We start from the raw sequence: 14982 nt of genomic DNA, 5'->3' as shown, positions 1-14982 counted from the left end.
CTCTATTATACTTCCACCCTAGTTATATTGCATATACTCACTAGTTGAACTGAATTTCAAATTACCCTTGATAACCTTATCAACAGCCTTTAAAAAGTCCTTTTCATTAGCAACTTTTCTTCTCGATCTAATAGCAAACATACCAGCTTCTGTACAAACAGACCTCAACTCGGCACCAGTGGCATTAGGACACAATCTAGATATTAGCTCCCACCTAATATCCTTCTCACAACTCATTGTCTTTGAATGAATACGGAAAATGTTGGCACGTCCTTCCAAATCAGGCAATGAAAATTCAACTTTACGATCTATTCTTCCTGGTCTCAATAATGCTGGATCTAAAGTATTTGGTCTATTGGTGGCAAACATCACCTTGATGTTACCTCTTGGGTCAAATCCATCCAATTGGGTAATCAACTCCAACATGGTTCTTTGCACTTCATTGTCACCACCTGCACCATCATCAAATCTAGCACCTCCAATTGCATCAACTTCATCAAAAAATATAATACATGCTTTCTTGGTTCTTGCCATTTCAAACAACTCTCTCACCATTCTAGCACCTTCACCAACATATTTCTGTACCAATTCAGATCCAATGACTCGGATAAACGTGGCATCAGTTCTATTGGCAACTGCTCTGGCACATAACGTCTTACCCGTACCTGGTGGTCCATAAAGTAGAATACCCTTTGGAGGATCAATTCCCAATTTGACAAACCTCTCCGGACTCAATAATGGCAATTCAACAACTTCTCTCAACTTTTCAATTTGCTCTTTACATCCACCAACATCACTATACGTGACATCTGGCTTTTCTTCCACAGTCATCATAGTAACCGATGGATCAATCCTTGGTGGCAATGGCAATTGAATCTCATACTTGTGTCTATCAACACCAACTCTCATGCCTTCTTCAATATCAGTAGGTGATACTCTTTCTCCCAACCCAACAACAAACTTGGCAATTTGCTTTATATTGATGACATATTTTGATCTAGTATCGGCATTCTGCAATCCTGGTGTGGTTACCACTTGTTGCACAGGCTCTATAATCTTTGTACATCTGGCAACTTGTAAAGATTGTTCCTCTTGCATTCGCTGCTTGTCTCCCAATACATCCCAAAGATGAGTAGGGGCCAACCCAGTATCACTCTCTTTTATACCTATATTTTCCTTTATTCTTTCTTCAACATCTTTCAAATCTTTTTCAATTTGCTTTATAGTTGATGCGTATGGAGCTGCACCATATGTCTTCAACACTTGAATATCGCTTTCTGACAATGGCGTTATCTTTTCTTGCTCCTTCTCCTCGTCCTCTGCAGGAGCAACATATTTATCCCAATCGGCTTTTGGTGGTGGCATTTGTGGAGCTGTTTCGGTAGTGAGAAAAAGAGTATATGTTCAATTTCAATTCAGTGGCAATAAAAATTGGAAATGTAATTTTTTTTGCCCGAAACAATTTTTGGTAACACTATAAACAAAATCTATATGTTTAGTATGCTCTTACGGTTGGTGGGACTGGTTTACACTCAGTCTCATCTAATGTATGCTTAATAACATCCCGGTAATCAATTTTCACATCAGCACCAAATCCCAGCTGCCAAGTCAATGTATGCTTCCACCAATTGACATCATCTCTTTCAGGATAATCCTCTCTCGCATGAGCACCTCTAGATTCTTTTCTTGCAGCGGCAGCAGCAGCAGTTTGAGTGGCACATGTAAGCAAATTCTGCAATTCCAATGTCTCCACCATATCACTATTCCAGATCATTGAACGGTCGGTGGTTTTCACATTAGCAAAGTCTTTGTCAACTTCATTTATATGCTGAACACAAGTATCCAAAGTGTCTTGTGTTCGGAAAACGGCACATCCTCTTTGCATTGTCTTTTGCATATCCAACCTGATTTCGGCGGCAGGTTTCGAGCCATTGGCAGTGCGCAAACGATGCAAGTTTTCAATTGATTCTTTCCCCAATGTTGCATCCATAGGTTTCAATGGAGTATGGGGCATTAACTGATCCCTAATCGTGTGAGAAACAGCTCTACCAAATACAACCAAGTCCAACAACGAGTTTGCACCAAGTCTATTGGCTCCATGCACTGATGCACATGCGGCTTCACCACAGGCTAATAACCCTGGCACAATTTTATCCTTTCCATTTTCGTCTTTTGTGATAACCTCACCTTTCCAATTGGTGGGTATACCTCCCATATTATAATGGACAGTTGGTAAAATTGGGATAGGTTCCTTTGTAACATCAACACCAGCAAAAATGTGGGCTGTTTCTGATATTCCTGGTAAACGCTCCTTCAAAACTGCAGCTGGTATATGAGACAATTGCAAATACATATGATCCTTTTCAGACCCAACCCCTCTACCTTCGTTGATTTCCATAGTAATTGCTCTTGACACAACATCTCTACAAGCCAAATCTTTAGCTGAAGGAGCATAACGTTCCATAAAACGCTCACCTTCAGAATTGATCAAAAATCCACCTTCTCCTCTTGCTCCTTCAGTAATAAGGCATCCAGAGCCATAGATCCCCGACGGATGGAATTGAATAAACTCTAAATCCTCCAACGGTAATCCTGCACGTGAAACCATGGCATAGCCATCACCAGTACATGTATGGGCAGAAGTACAAGAAAAGTAAGCCCTTCCGTATCCACCTGTCGCTATAATTGTCTTGTGTGCTCTAAACCGATGTAGAGTACCATCCTCCTCGTTGTAAGCAATCACTCCCACGCACTCTCCATCTTGCATCAACAAGTCCATGGCAAAAAATTCGATGTAAAAATGGCAATCATGTCTCAATGACTGGCCATAAAGAGAGTGCAACAATGCATGACCAGTACGATCCGCAACCGCACATGTTCTATAAGCTTGCCCTCCTTTGCCGTATTCTTTAGTCTGTCCCCCAAATGCTCTTTGATATATTCTACCTTGATCATTCCTTGAAAATGGTACTCCATATTGCTCCAATTCGTAAATTGACGCTGGTGCCTCTCTTGTCATGTAATGAATAGCATCCTGATCACCAAGCCAATCGGATCCCTTCACCGTATCATACATATGCCAATGCCAGTCATCCTGGTGCATATTTCCCAAAGCTGCGTTGATACCACCTTGTGCAGCTACCGTGTGGGACCGAGTTGGGAAAAGCTTTGAAATGCAAGCAGTACTAAACCCAGCTTCTGCTAAACCAAACGCCGCCCGAAGTCCGGCTCCACCGGCTCCGACAACTACACAATCGTATTCGTGATCAATTATTCGGTACTTGTGTTGGAAGATTTTGCCAGTGTTTATTTCATTCGATTGGATCTTTGAAGCAATGATTTGACACCTTCGTGAACTGGTGGAAAATAGTCGTCTAGCTATACAATTGATGTACATGACTGATGTGATACTGTGTCGTATAAGTTGAGGTTAATCAATGCCGAAAAACTTGTTTTCCAAAGGAAGCGATTTTATGAATGGTTATTGGATACATCTTCAAAACTTGCAAAGGTTTCAATTTTTTCAGAGATTTGGTCTCATTTTCACGCAAAATAAAAAAAAAAATACAAAATACAGCATGACATACATTTAAATATAAATTACAAAATTAAAACGATCTCTCCACCTTGTCTTTAACACCTTCAAGAATACTCAATACACTTGAGCTGTCTCCATTTTCATCGAACCCTAGCAACACAATACTCAAGTGTTCCAATACCTCGATTGTTTCATTCACCTTTGTTGACAAGTTTTGATAGCCTTCAAGGTGAACCAATGATTGGAATCCTCTTATATACTTTAACAAATTCAAATCCTGCTGTAGAAATTCATTGAATTCGAGTACTTTAGATCCAATTGCTGGATCATTTCCTTTCAAGAAATGAATTAAAGAGTCAGTGCTGTGCTTGATAACATCAAAAAGCTGAGCATACCAGATACCAGATGCCACAATGGCAAGTTTAGTATTGTGCTTATTCTCAGCTGCCAGGGATTTATCAGATGCAGATATCAAGGACGTGAAGGAGTGAAATATAAAATTAGATGGGAATTGAAAGCTTTTGGTTGGGGATACTTGGTCCATCACTGTTTGCATATAATAACTTTGAATATTAGCCCAAGGGATTAATTCTTGCAAATTTGGTTGTGATACATATCTTAGACTTATATCTTTGGTGAAACTTGAAACCCAAGATCCTAAGTTGTGGGATATAGTGGTTAGATTTTCTCTTGAATGTGACAAAACAGCATCAACTAGTGAATCTTGAATCTTGCCAAGGGCAATATAATGCTTTACAAGCGACAAGTTTTCCTCCTCATAAAGGACACTGTCTATGTCTTGCTTCTCAATATAAGCGTATTTGGGGAACTGTGATGGTCTATTTGCAACGAGACTGATTTCCTTGTCTAGATTATGGATTGACCAGAATACTCTCTCGATCAGTATATCATCAAGCTTGTTGAACAAATCAAATTTCAAAGTTGCTCTGTTTAACAACCCAACCAAGTTCCAAACCATTTCAGTGTTTAATGATGCTAAACCATAAATGGATAATAACAATAAAAGGTGAATACTGTCTTCATTGTAAGTAGAAAACGACAAATCCAAAACATCTATAATACTGTAAATGCTCTTCGTTTTAAAGTATTCAGAATAATGTGAAGTTTGCATCTTGGCATCGTATAAGATGCACCCAATACTTAAAAGCAAATAGATATCCAAGTTGACTATAGAATCCTTGGAGAAATCTATGCTTTTCAACTTGTTTAAAAAGAAATCTTTATTAACAAAGGGGTATTTGTGACCAAAATTGTTGAAGTAGTTGAGTGCAAATGCCAAGGGCAAGCTGTCATCCTTTATCTCCTTCATGGTAATAAACTCCTCTTGAATATTTGAGGTGCTTGCTTGTTGTGTTGTTTTAAAGTTGATTTTGTCGATGTTGTCTCTTTCTTTATCCCGAGCCCTACGAGCCGAGGACGCTAGAGCGGCAGTGGCAACCTTCTTGTGTTTGAATTTCTCCCTGTTTTTCACTTGATCTTCATTTTGATCTGTAACAAGCAAAGACGAGACGGATATTAATTTATGAGCAACCACTCCAGTTTGGACTGGGTCAGCGCTTGCAATGTGAATAAGCTGACCATCTGATTTGCTCAGTTGAGCACCACTATCAGCAGTTTTCTTCCTCTTCTTGGTCCTATCGACATACTCACACTCTGACCCCGTCCTTTCACAATGAGAGCATTTGGGAAACGTCCGCGTGCATTTCTTTTTCAACCTATAGCATCGGTTGCAATTACTAGGATGATGAGTCAATGAACTCTCTGTACTTTCTGAGACTTCATTTGCCTCGGTGTTGCTTTCTTTTGTATCCTTTGTATCTGCGGCGCTCTCCATGTCTTCAAAACCTCTTTTTGGAATTATCGGTGTTCTAAGATTCGACTGGTTCAACTGCACTTTGTTGGTCAACTTAAACTTACTGGCAACAGTACCGTTACCCATCAGCTTATTATAGTAAAAGTCCATGGCGTTTGGAATAGAATTTGATGAATATATAACCTGACAGAAAAATTTTCCCTTCGGCAATTTTTCTCATTTTTTTGCTGATTTTCTCGTCTGTCTTTGTTTTAGCGGGAAACCGAGCGGCCTCATTTTCGAAAGTGTGGCGGTCATTTAAGAAAAAAAAAAAAATAATAAAAAATTGTGGTCCGATGATGTTATAGAAGTTATGAGAGAAACACCCACAATTTGAGAACAAAGTGTGGAGTACCCCGCCTCCAAAGTAATGAACCGAGAAAGGTTTTAGATGCAGGGAGATCTAGTAGATATAGAAAGTAAGTGTTCATTAGATAGTGCCACAGTTTCCATTTTCCAGTTTAGTGTTGTAGCGCACGCAAGACGGAAAACAAATTCACGTGATCAGTCCTAATGCGGTAATTTGTGAGTCGGATGTATATTCTCAAGCTTATTTCTTTCTATTTACATGCTATTTCTTAAGCAAATGCTGCATTTGCATTCTGTTGTCCACCTTGGGCATCCTGTTTCGCCCTCTCTTCAGCAAAAGCTTCAACGGCTTTCGCTCTCATAACATCCAACAAAACGGTCTGGTGTTTGAGGTTGAAAACTGGTAACTTATCATGTTCAACAAGGTCTGCTCTCCAATATTTATCTTCACCTCTTCTCCATTCATTTTCCCAAAACAATTTTGTTTTCTCTAATTCAAATTCATCAATTACATGAGCCAAATCAGCTACAGCTTCTTGCGAATAAGTTGGTCTATATTGCCCTGAATACCATACATTACCATCATCGTTCTTTTTTCTTAGTTCGTTTGATTTCTTCTTTTGGGATATATCTCTAGCTTTCCTGAGATCAAGCAATCCTTGGTAAGCTGCGGTAGCATATTCGTAATTGTCAAAATTTGCAACACACATAATCTTCCACAAATCTTGTCTTCTAGATGGTTTTCTATTTTGCCAATTAGGATTGAGAAATTGTGCATCTATCTGTTCCTGGTGATAAGCGGGCACCTGAGAATACAATATTTGACCACTGAATAAATTTTTGAAAACAAAAACTTGAGGTCCCAAATTCAACCTTTTCAAGTCTTCTGTAGTTTTATGGCCTTGCGCGATCCTAGCACCGTGTTGTTGACGTTCCTTAAGTTGCTCGAGAAGCAACTTTCTCATACGCTTCTCAGCTCTTAAACGCATAGGCATGTTGGATTAGTGGTTTTGAGGAGTATTGATGTAGATAGAAATTTTTCACTTCAACGTTTTTTTTTTTTGTTTCTTTTCTTGTCGGTTTGAAGAGCAGTTACAAGTGAATGCCAAAGAGGTAATTTAACAGATATAAAACGCGTTAAGAATGAAGTAGCTCGTATATCTGGCCACTCGACCAATTCCAGATGCTTTCAAGAAGAATATATCGCCACAAGTCTACACCTGAAGAGAACTTCTATGCTAACCTCTTCCCGATTGTCGTGTAAACCGTACGAAAAACTTTTTTTTCAGAAATGGCCTGAAAAGAAAGAGGAAAAACTGTTTTGGCCTGTCATTTTCTTTTGTTAGTCATATTCCGCTTGACAAATATCAAAATTAGAGCCGTTAACTTTATTAGAAATATATCAAGAGTGTCAAGAATGGCAGGAGTAAAAGAGACAAATGTCCCATTCTCAAGGGATTCTTTAGAGCAATTATTGAAAAGAAGATTCTTTTATGCACCTTCATTTGAAATTTATGGAGGAGTTGCCGGATTGTTCGATTTTGGTCCTCCAGGTTGTGCGTTCCAAAACAACATCATTGATGCTTGGAGAAAACACTTTATCTTGGAAGAGGATATGTTGGAAGTTGAAGCAACTATGTTGACTCCATATGAAGTTTTCAAGACCTCTGGTCATGTTGACAGATTTTCTGACTGGATGTGTAAGGACTTAAAAAGTGGTGAGATTTTTAGAGCTGACCACTTGGTAGAAGAAGTATTGGAATCTAGATTGAAAGGAGATAAGTTGGCGAGAGGTGAAAATGTCAAAGAGGAAGAGGACGACGAAAACAAGAAAAAGAGAAAGAAGAAGGTCAAGGAAATTAAGCACGTGAAGTTGGATGATAAAGTCGTTGAAGAATATGAGAATGTTCTTGCTCAAATTGATGGATACTCTGGCCCACAGTTGGGAGAATTGATTACAAAGTTTGATATCACCAACCCAGGAACCGGAGGTAAATTGGAACCTCCAATTGAATTCAACTTGATGTTTGATACCGCAATTGGTCCATCTGGAAATTTGAAAGCCTACTTGAGACCAGAAACAGCACAAGGTCAATTTTTGAACTTTAGCAAATTGTTAGAATTCAACAATGACAAGATGCCTTTTGCATCAGCTTCAATTGGAAAGTCATTCCGTAACGAAATTGCTCCAAGAGCAGGATTGTTGAGAGTCCGTGAATTCTTGATGGCTGAGATTGAACATTTCGTTGATCCAGAAGACAAGTCACATCCAAAATTCGATACTGTGAAAGATTTGAAATTGAAGTTCTTACCTAAGGGGGTTCAAGAGTCTGGATCAAGTGATCTCATAGAAAAAAGTGTTGGAGAAGCAGTCAGCTCCGGTATGGTCGATAACGAAACTTTGGGATACTTTATTGCTAGAATTTACTTATTTTTGACCAAGATTGGTACTGACCCTTCTAGATTGAGATTCAGACAGCATATGTCCAATGAAATGGCCCATTACGCTTCAGATTGTTGGGATGCAGAATTACAAACATCCTATGGATGGATTGAGTGTGTTGGTTGTGCTGACAGATCTGCTTACGACTTGTCTGTCCATTCAGCAAGAACTGGTGAAAAACTAGTTGTTAGACAGCCATTAGCAGAACCACGTGTTGTGGAAAATTTCGAAATTGAAATTGCAAAGAAGAAATTTGGACCAAAGTTTAGAAAGGATGCCGGAGTTGTCGAAAAATGGCTCTTACAAAGAACCCAGTGTGAATTGGAAGATTTGGGTGAGGAATTGAAGAAAAAAGGCAAGATTTCTGTCCAAATTAAAGGTATCGAGGGCCCTGTTGAATTAGATTCAGATCTCATCAACATTGGTAAGGTAAAGAGAACTGAGCATGTCAGAGAATACATTCCAAATGTTATCGAACCATCTTTCGGTATTGGACGTATACTCTACTCCGTTTTTGAGCACCAGTACTGGGCTAGAGGTGACGATGCTGATAGAGGTGTTTTGTCTCTTCCTCCAATTGTTGCACCAACTAAGGTGTTATTGGTGCCTTTGTCAAACAGTGCAGAGCTTCAACCAATTGTAAAGAGTGTGTCAAATGTGTTGAGAAAAGAAAAGATTCCATTCAAGGTTGATGACTTTTCTGCTTCGATTGGTAAGAGATACGCCAGAAATGATGAGTTGGGTACTCCTTTTGGTATTACCATTGATTTTGAGTCTGTCAAGGACGAGTCAGTCACTTTGAGAGAAAGAGATTCCACGAAACAAGTTAGAGGTTCAATAAAGGACGTTATTAACGCAATTAAGGAAATCACTTACTCAGAAGTTTCTTGGGACGAGGGAACTTCTAAACTTGAAGCTTTTGAGTCGTAGTCATAGAAGTTTTTTTTTGTATATAGAAACTAGATGAATATATTTTGTTCTATAAATGTGACTTTTTGCCGAAAATTTCAGCCAAAAATGCCTCAGAATTGGGCTTTCTTCCTAAAACTTCTTCCAAGTTGTCCATGATTTCTCGGGAACCTCCTCTCTTTAAAATGATATCTCTGTATCTGATACCATTTTCGGTATTCATTGGATCATCCTTGAAAAGAGTGTAGTAGATATCTGCAGCAAACACCTGAGAATATAAGTAGCCGTAGTAGCCACTTTCATAACCCCCAGCAATGTGACCAAATGAACAGTATCCTTTCGTAGGATTGTTGTCATCTGGAAGCAAAGTAATGTCCTTTCTCAAGGTGTTCCAAGTCTTGAACAAATCTAATTTATCGATATCCTCCTTCTTGTCAATCGAATGAACAGTCATGTCAAACAATCCAAAGAACAATTGGCGCAAGTTCGATAATCCTGTGTTGACATGTTTAGTTTTGATTAACAGGTCAATCAAGTCATCACTAATCGGCTCGCCTGTTTCGTAATGCGATGACAACTCTCTAAGTTCGTTCTTTGACCAAGTCCAATATTCCAACATTTGAGAAGGTGCTTCAACGAAATCACGCTCAACATTTGTTCCATGGAATTTAGCGTATCTAGTTTGCGACAACATATTGTGGATTCCATGGCCCAATTCATGGAAAAAGGTAACGACTTCATCATGTTTCAACAACGATGGTGTAGTCTTGGTAGGTTTAGTAAAGTTACAAACCAAAACCGTTTCTGGGTTCTTACGGGTGCCGTTAGAATTCAAGTATCCAGGACCTATATCAAAGTTAGCTGCGTGGCCATACTTTCCTTCTCTTGGATGTAAATCAAAGTAGATTACTCCCACATATTCTAAGGTACCAAACTTGACGTTTTTAAACACGGCATGCATTTCGACATCTTCATGCCAGACTTCAGTTGGCTTTGGAGTAAGCTTGACAAACTTAACATCCATAATGGTCTCGTAGAAGCCCAACATTTTCTTAATAGTACCTTGTAAAGGAAAATACTCGGATATTTTCATGCTATCGACTTGATATTTCTCTTCCAATAACCTTTCGTTATAATAAGAAAAATCCCATGCATAAAAATCCTCTTCAGGTGCCAATCCACGTTTCTTTAAATCCTTTTCCTTTAACTCCTTCAACACCTTCAATTCAGATTCTCCAACTGGGGTCAATTTGGTTCTCAAGTCATTCAAAAAGTCCAAAACGGTGTCCTTAGTCTTTGCCAATTTCACTTCCAAGGCATAATCTGCAAACGTGTTGTATCCCAATTCCTTTGCAATTTGGAATCTAATCTGGATAATTTTTGTCAAGAGAGTCTCATTCTCTGAACATCTAGTTCCATATGCAATGTTTGCAGTTTTCCTAGTCTTTCCATTTGATGCGTGTCTAAACAATGGGAGAATGTCAGGATATTTGAATGTCACCTTGAGTTTAGTTTGCCCGTCGATCTCCGCTTCTTCGTACTGTTTCAAAACAACCTCAGGAACACCTTCCAACTCCTCTTTGGTAAAGTAAACACAACCAGTGTCTTCCCCCAAATTCTTGGCAAATTAAACCTTCAAGTCGCTCAATTCCTGTTGCAACTTTTTAACCTTCTCCCTTTGTTCATCCGGGAGCGCCAATCCGTTACGTTCAAACTCCAAAACTGTCTTGTCCAAGTACCTTTGACTTTCAGGATCCAAATCAGGCTTTTTCTCTTTCAAAGACTTGAGCACTGAATACACATCAGATCTTGACCATTGCTCAATAGAACTTTGATCAATGATTTGTTCTGCTTCGGTAGAGGCATCACGTAAAGCCTTATCTGCTGATACATGTTGGTAAAACAGGAGTTGACCAATTGGAAACGCAGATTCATCATAGAATTTAGTGAACGGATTCAATACGTTTTCAACAGTTGGATCTTCAATTGAGGCTACAGTGTCAAACAAAGATTTCTCTTTTGTTGCATATTCCTTAGCAAGTTGAAGAACTTCTTGCGGGGTTTGGTTCCATTGAGGATAGTGTTGCTCTTTAACGACTTTATCAAAGTCAATTGACATGGTTTTAGTGATGTTGTAAATAATGTATGCAATGAGACCAACTAGAAGGGCTTTGTACATGTATTTATAAGAAAAGAAAATTACGTGCCGTTTATAAAAGTGGCTCTATTTGTTGGTAAGTTTTTCATCGAGTGGCATGAAAAATATTTGGTGTCACAAAAGAAAATGTCTAAGGGAAATAAGCGACTTTACAGAAGCTGCTGCAGCATTACTAAAATTGGATCTTCAAGCTTAAACCCGTCACCCTAATATGTGTTAGTTGTAATTCAGGAAAATAGATGCTTCTATACCATTCCTTAAACTACAAATACCTCTATAAGTTTACCAAAATCCAAGCCATCACCTGTCGCAACATCAAAAATCTTTAACCCATCCAAACTAAAAATACCTTTGGTATTGCCAATCAAATCCAAGCTCGTCTCAAACAGATTCAGTGGCTCCAACGGCCCAATCCGAATATCATTGTTCAAAATGATTACTCCATTGGCCTCGGTATCAACCTTTAAAGTGTTGTACAATGAGAAAAGCTGGGCCTTGTTGTAAATGATAACATCTTTGTTGTTCTGGGTATTGTTATTGGTTAGTAAGTTCGATGATGAGAAGTTGTTATTTGGAGCGGTGTTGCTGTAAATAGGATTGAAATTTATTGGGTTTTGCACGAGCAATGATAAATTCAATCTATTTGCCGAATTGTTTATTGCTTGCATTTTCCATTTTGTTACCACCCCTTGCTTCATATCCAACCTGCCAATGAACGTTAGTTTCAACCCAGCCAACGATGAGTTTACATTTGTAGATAGGTTAACTGAAACTGACGATGATTCCCTTGTCACAAACAGCTTGGCCCTTTTTCCATAAAAACCATTTGGATTTGGACTTGAGTTAGAAAAGGAAGGGCTGTCCACCTTGTACACGTTGTTCAACATTGCTCTCAGCCGAATACTTGTGCCATTAGCTAAATTGCTTATTTGTGATTGAAGATGAGGAGTGTTGTTATTTGTTTTCAATGCATTGTTGATCGGTGGAGCAATCAAACCTAGATCCAAATGTGGTTTCCAATTAGTTTGTATGAGATTGCTCATATCTGTGTAGCTTCCATCATGTAGCTTCTGAATGGTCAAGGATGTAGTTATGGACACTTGTTTTGATGGCTCCCGACCCAACAGCTCGTTGCTATCCAACTTGTATACCACATTGACTGAGTCGTCGAACCCCATACGCATTGGGAAGAGTTCATTTATTGGAGCTGCCGCGACGCTATCTGAGTTTAGCTCAACAGATCTTATATTGAAAATTAGTGTGTCACTGTTTCCTTTACTAGCAGCTGCCATTTCTTCCGATCGCTCTATAGTCAAAGCAACCAATAGCATGCCATTTCTACCAGCAGGTTTGGTTGATTTCATTTTTATAACTAGCGCCATCACAATCGGAATGCAAAGCTCTGCTTTGAGACATTTGCTGTCACTTTCTAAATTAGTGTCGCCTGTGGCTTGATTCACCTGTATATCTTTCAAATTTTTTGAACTCGTTGTGTAGTCCCACTCCTGTAAATTGGGCTTGTAATCTGGTAAGACGATATCACTTTCCGTTGTGCTATTTTTCTCTTCCACGGATTCAACAGTTTGAGAAAGCTGGCAGGAAAGTCGAAGGCATGGGTTTGAAACTCGTTTACTGGGTGGCTGAATCGTGGGAAGTTGAAACTGCCAAATTGTTGTATTGTCATTTTGCGACACGACATGACTCTGGTCTAATTGAATGTTCGTATCATTTCCCGTGCCATTGAACTTTGAGTCATTGTGCCCATTTCCATTTGAATCTTGTGTGATGATGCCAGTATATAACGTAATGATATTGGATTTACGATTCTCCCCCTCGCAAATGATGTACCCTTGGATACCTTCATAGAAGTAGACTTGCCGCCTCGGTTCTGAATTCCTCAAATCCTCTGCCAGAAATTCATTGTGGTTGAACGGATTTGAAGGTATAAGTATCTGTAAAGTCATAAAGCCAATGAAGAAGTTTCAACACGACGATTTGAATCAATGCGGTTTCAATTTTTTTTTTTTGGTGTTCTTGTACGACGCGGTCGCTTCCACAACTCTACAAACCTCTATATTGACAACTCGTACTTAATATCCTACATACAACCCACCTTTTCTTTCTTCCAACGCATCTACTATAAATTGGACAGCATCAGATTTGGGATCCCATCCAAGCTTCGCTGTGCATTGAATGTTTTTAATCAATGGTAGTCGGCCATCATCGATGGCCACTGCCAAGTCCATTGGGTCGAGTTTCGTCAGCGTGCCTAGCATTCCACTGCTATTTATATACAATGTACGCAATGGCCTTGGAAAATCTAGGTATCCCAAATATTGCTCGTCAAAAAACATGGAGGAGACGTAATCGACACTAATCTCAAGAACACGTAGATTAGGGCAAAAATAAAATACTTCGTCAAGTGTATTATGTTTCAACGCAGGCATTGGGTATTGGACTTTAAGTGTGGTTAATTGTGAACCTACTCGATAAAGCACTTGTTTTAACCCTAGATCGGATATGGCAGGACAATGAGCAAGCTCCATATTTGTTATAGTTTTGGGAAAGTTCGAATGATATAAAAAATCGTCGCTAATTCCACCCGAAAGTCGCAAAAACGTAAGTTTGGATGGCCATGAAATACTTTCGTAATCGCTAATCTCTATTGATGATCTGGGAAAAGATAAATGGGTTAGGAACGATAAGTTCTCGATGGAGTGGAAAAGCTGCGCCAAATTCACCGTCTCCGAAACCAACCTCAAGTCCAAGACCTTCAAGTTTTGACAATTTTTCAACGCAATTAATGGTGCAAACCCAAAACTTGTCTGTGGAGCAACAAAGCATTCTAAGTTTTTTCGTGATTGTTTTAGAAGCCTGGCAACAAATGCATTTTTCCCAGATTGGATGACGTAGGCCAAATCAAGGTTGATTATGTAGTTTCCGAGCGCTTTGTTGTTGGATAGCGTTTCAACAAAATTGAAAAAATTGGTTGCTCTCAAGTGAGGTGCTCGATAAATAAGTGGTAAGATCATCAAGTAAAAAGCACGGCACACTCTCATAAATTTAGGATGCAACTTACCTTCACTATCAAGGATTTGAAAAATTCTGTAAAAGATTTCTGCCGGAAGCGTCATCATGTTTGCCTGGTGGTCATGCTCTTCCGTGCCAACATAATCTACATTCCTCCCATTAATAGCACAATTTAAAACATCAATCTTTTCAAATTTGCTCAAAGGCCAAATCTTTCCCTTGATTTTAGTTGAGCCTGGTAAGTGATATATAGATCGAACGTCGATCCCTCCTCTAAATCTATTTGTGTTGGTGGTGTGTATAGTGGTTTCTTTCTTTTCACCATCTCCCTCATCATCAGACTTTGCCAAAAACGAGCTCGATTTGTAGCTCTTGTAAGGAGCTCTTACCTTCTTGGGGCGACTTTTGTTAGCTATTTTGGATCAAGTTTAAAGCTAGGTAAATAACAGAAGTGAAGCGTTAGACGTGGTAATCCAACTGGCAATAAAATTATCGTAAGGTTGTACACACACATCAAATGAAAAGAAAGAAGAGGTGTTTAATTTTGTATCACACAATCTGACACACGGCACGTGCAAAGCAAATACAAAAACATCACAAAAATAATAAAGCATCAAAAGCATACTAGAGTTCCCTTTGCCCTTCATAACCAAACATTCCTTGATAGAGCATATAAACCAATACGTCTTCAACTCCCTACCACAGCTTAATTCTACCAACAT

The 14982-nt window shown here is 39.1% G+C and overlaps 7 protein-coding genes across 7 annotated transcripts; 1 reads left to right on the top strand and 6 right to left on the bottom strand. All coding sequences in view use genetic code 12, as the record gives it.

Moving 5' to 3' along the window:
- Nucleotides 1-18: 18 nt before the first annotated feature.
- Nucleotides 19-1365, bottom strand: RPT1 (proteasome regulatory particle base subunit; the record flags this gene model as incomplete). The annotated part of the gene is made up of 1 exon (XM_067689716.1): nucleotides 19-1365. One exon carries the CDS (start codon nucleotides 1363-1365, stop codon nucleotides 19-21), a length of 1347 nt encoding a protein of 448 aa, XP_067551038.1.
- A 130-nt stretch (nucleotides 1366-1495) lies between these two features.
- On the bottom strand, nucleotides 1496-3397 carry SDH1 (succinate dehydrogenase flavoprotein subunit; the record flags this gene model as incomplete). The annotated part of the gene is made up of 1 exon (XM_067689715.1): nucleotides 1496-3397. The coding sequence occupies one exon, from the start codon at nucleotides 3395-3397 to the stop codon at nucleotides 1496-1498; it is 1902 nt and encodes a 633-aa protein (XP_067551037.1).
- Nucleotides 3398-3608: 211 nt separating this feature from the next.
- On the bottom strand, nucleotides 3609-5522 carry I9W82_001013 (Zn(II)2Cys6 transcription factor; the record flags this gene model as incomplete). The annotated part of the gene is made up of 1 exon (XM_067689714.1): nucleotides 3609-5522. One exon carries the CDS (start codon nucleotides 5520-5522, stop codon nucleotides 3609-3611), a length of 1914 nt encoding a protein of 637 aa, XP_067551036.1.
- A 467-nt stretch (nucleotides 5523-5989) lies between these two features.
- I9W82_001012 (mitochondrial 54S ribosomal protein mL67) lies at nucleotides 5990-6715 on the bottom strand (the record flags this gene model as incomplete). The annotated part of the gene is made up of 2 exons (XM_067689713.1): nucleotides 5990-6621; nucleotides 6688-6715. 2 exons carry the CDS (start codon nucleotides 6713-6715, stop codon nucleotides 5990-5992), a joined length of 660 nt encoding a protein of 219 aa, XP_067551035.1.
- Nucleotides 6716-7137: 422 nt separating this feature from the next.
- GRS1 (glycine--tRNA ligase) lies at nucleotides 7138-9093 on the top strand (the record flags this gene model as incomplete). The annotated part of the gene is made up of 1 exon (XM_067689712.1): nucleotides 7138-9093. One exon carries the CDS (start codon nucleotides 7138-7140, stop codon nucleotides 9091-9093), a length of 1956 nt encoding a protein of 651 aa, XP_067551034.1.
- A 49-nt stretch (nucleotides 9094-9142) lies between these two features.
- On the bottom strand, nucleotides 9143-11191 carry PRD1 (metalloendopeptidase; the record flags this gene model as incomplete). Its single annotated transcript, XM_067689711.1, has 2 exons — nucleotides 9143-10627; nucleotides 10706-11191. The coding sequence occupies 2 exons, from the start codon at nucleotides 11189-11191 to the stop codon at nucleotides 9143-9145; spliced, it is 1971 nt and encodes a 656-aa protein (XP_067551033.1).
- Nucleotides 11192-11487: 296 nt separating this feature from the next.
- I9W82_001009 (TRAPP trafficking subunit Trs65 domain-containing protein) lies at nucleotides 11488-14907 on the bottom strand (the record flags this gene model as incomplete). Its single annotated transcript, XM_067689709.1, has 3 exons — nucleotides 11488-13111; nucleotides 13337-14649; nucleotides 14854-14907. The coding sequence occupies 3 exons, from the start codon at nucleotides 14905-14907 to the stop codon at nucleotides 11488-11490; spliced, it is 2991 nt and encodes a 996-aa protein (XP_067551032.1).
- Nucleotides 14908-14982: the final 75 nt, after the last annotated feature.

Source organism: Candida metapsilosis (assembly GCF_017655625.1).
Source record: "Candida metapsilosis strain BP57 chromosome Unknown scaffold1, whole genome shotgun sequence".
In the NCBI taxonomy this organism is placed as follows: Eukaryota; Fungi; Ascomycota; class Pichiomycetes; order Serinales; family Debaryomycetaceae; genus Lodderomyces; species Lodderomyces metapsilosis.
Note: the sequence above shows the minus strand (reverse complement) of the source record. Positions and strands in the feature narration are given on the sequence as shown.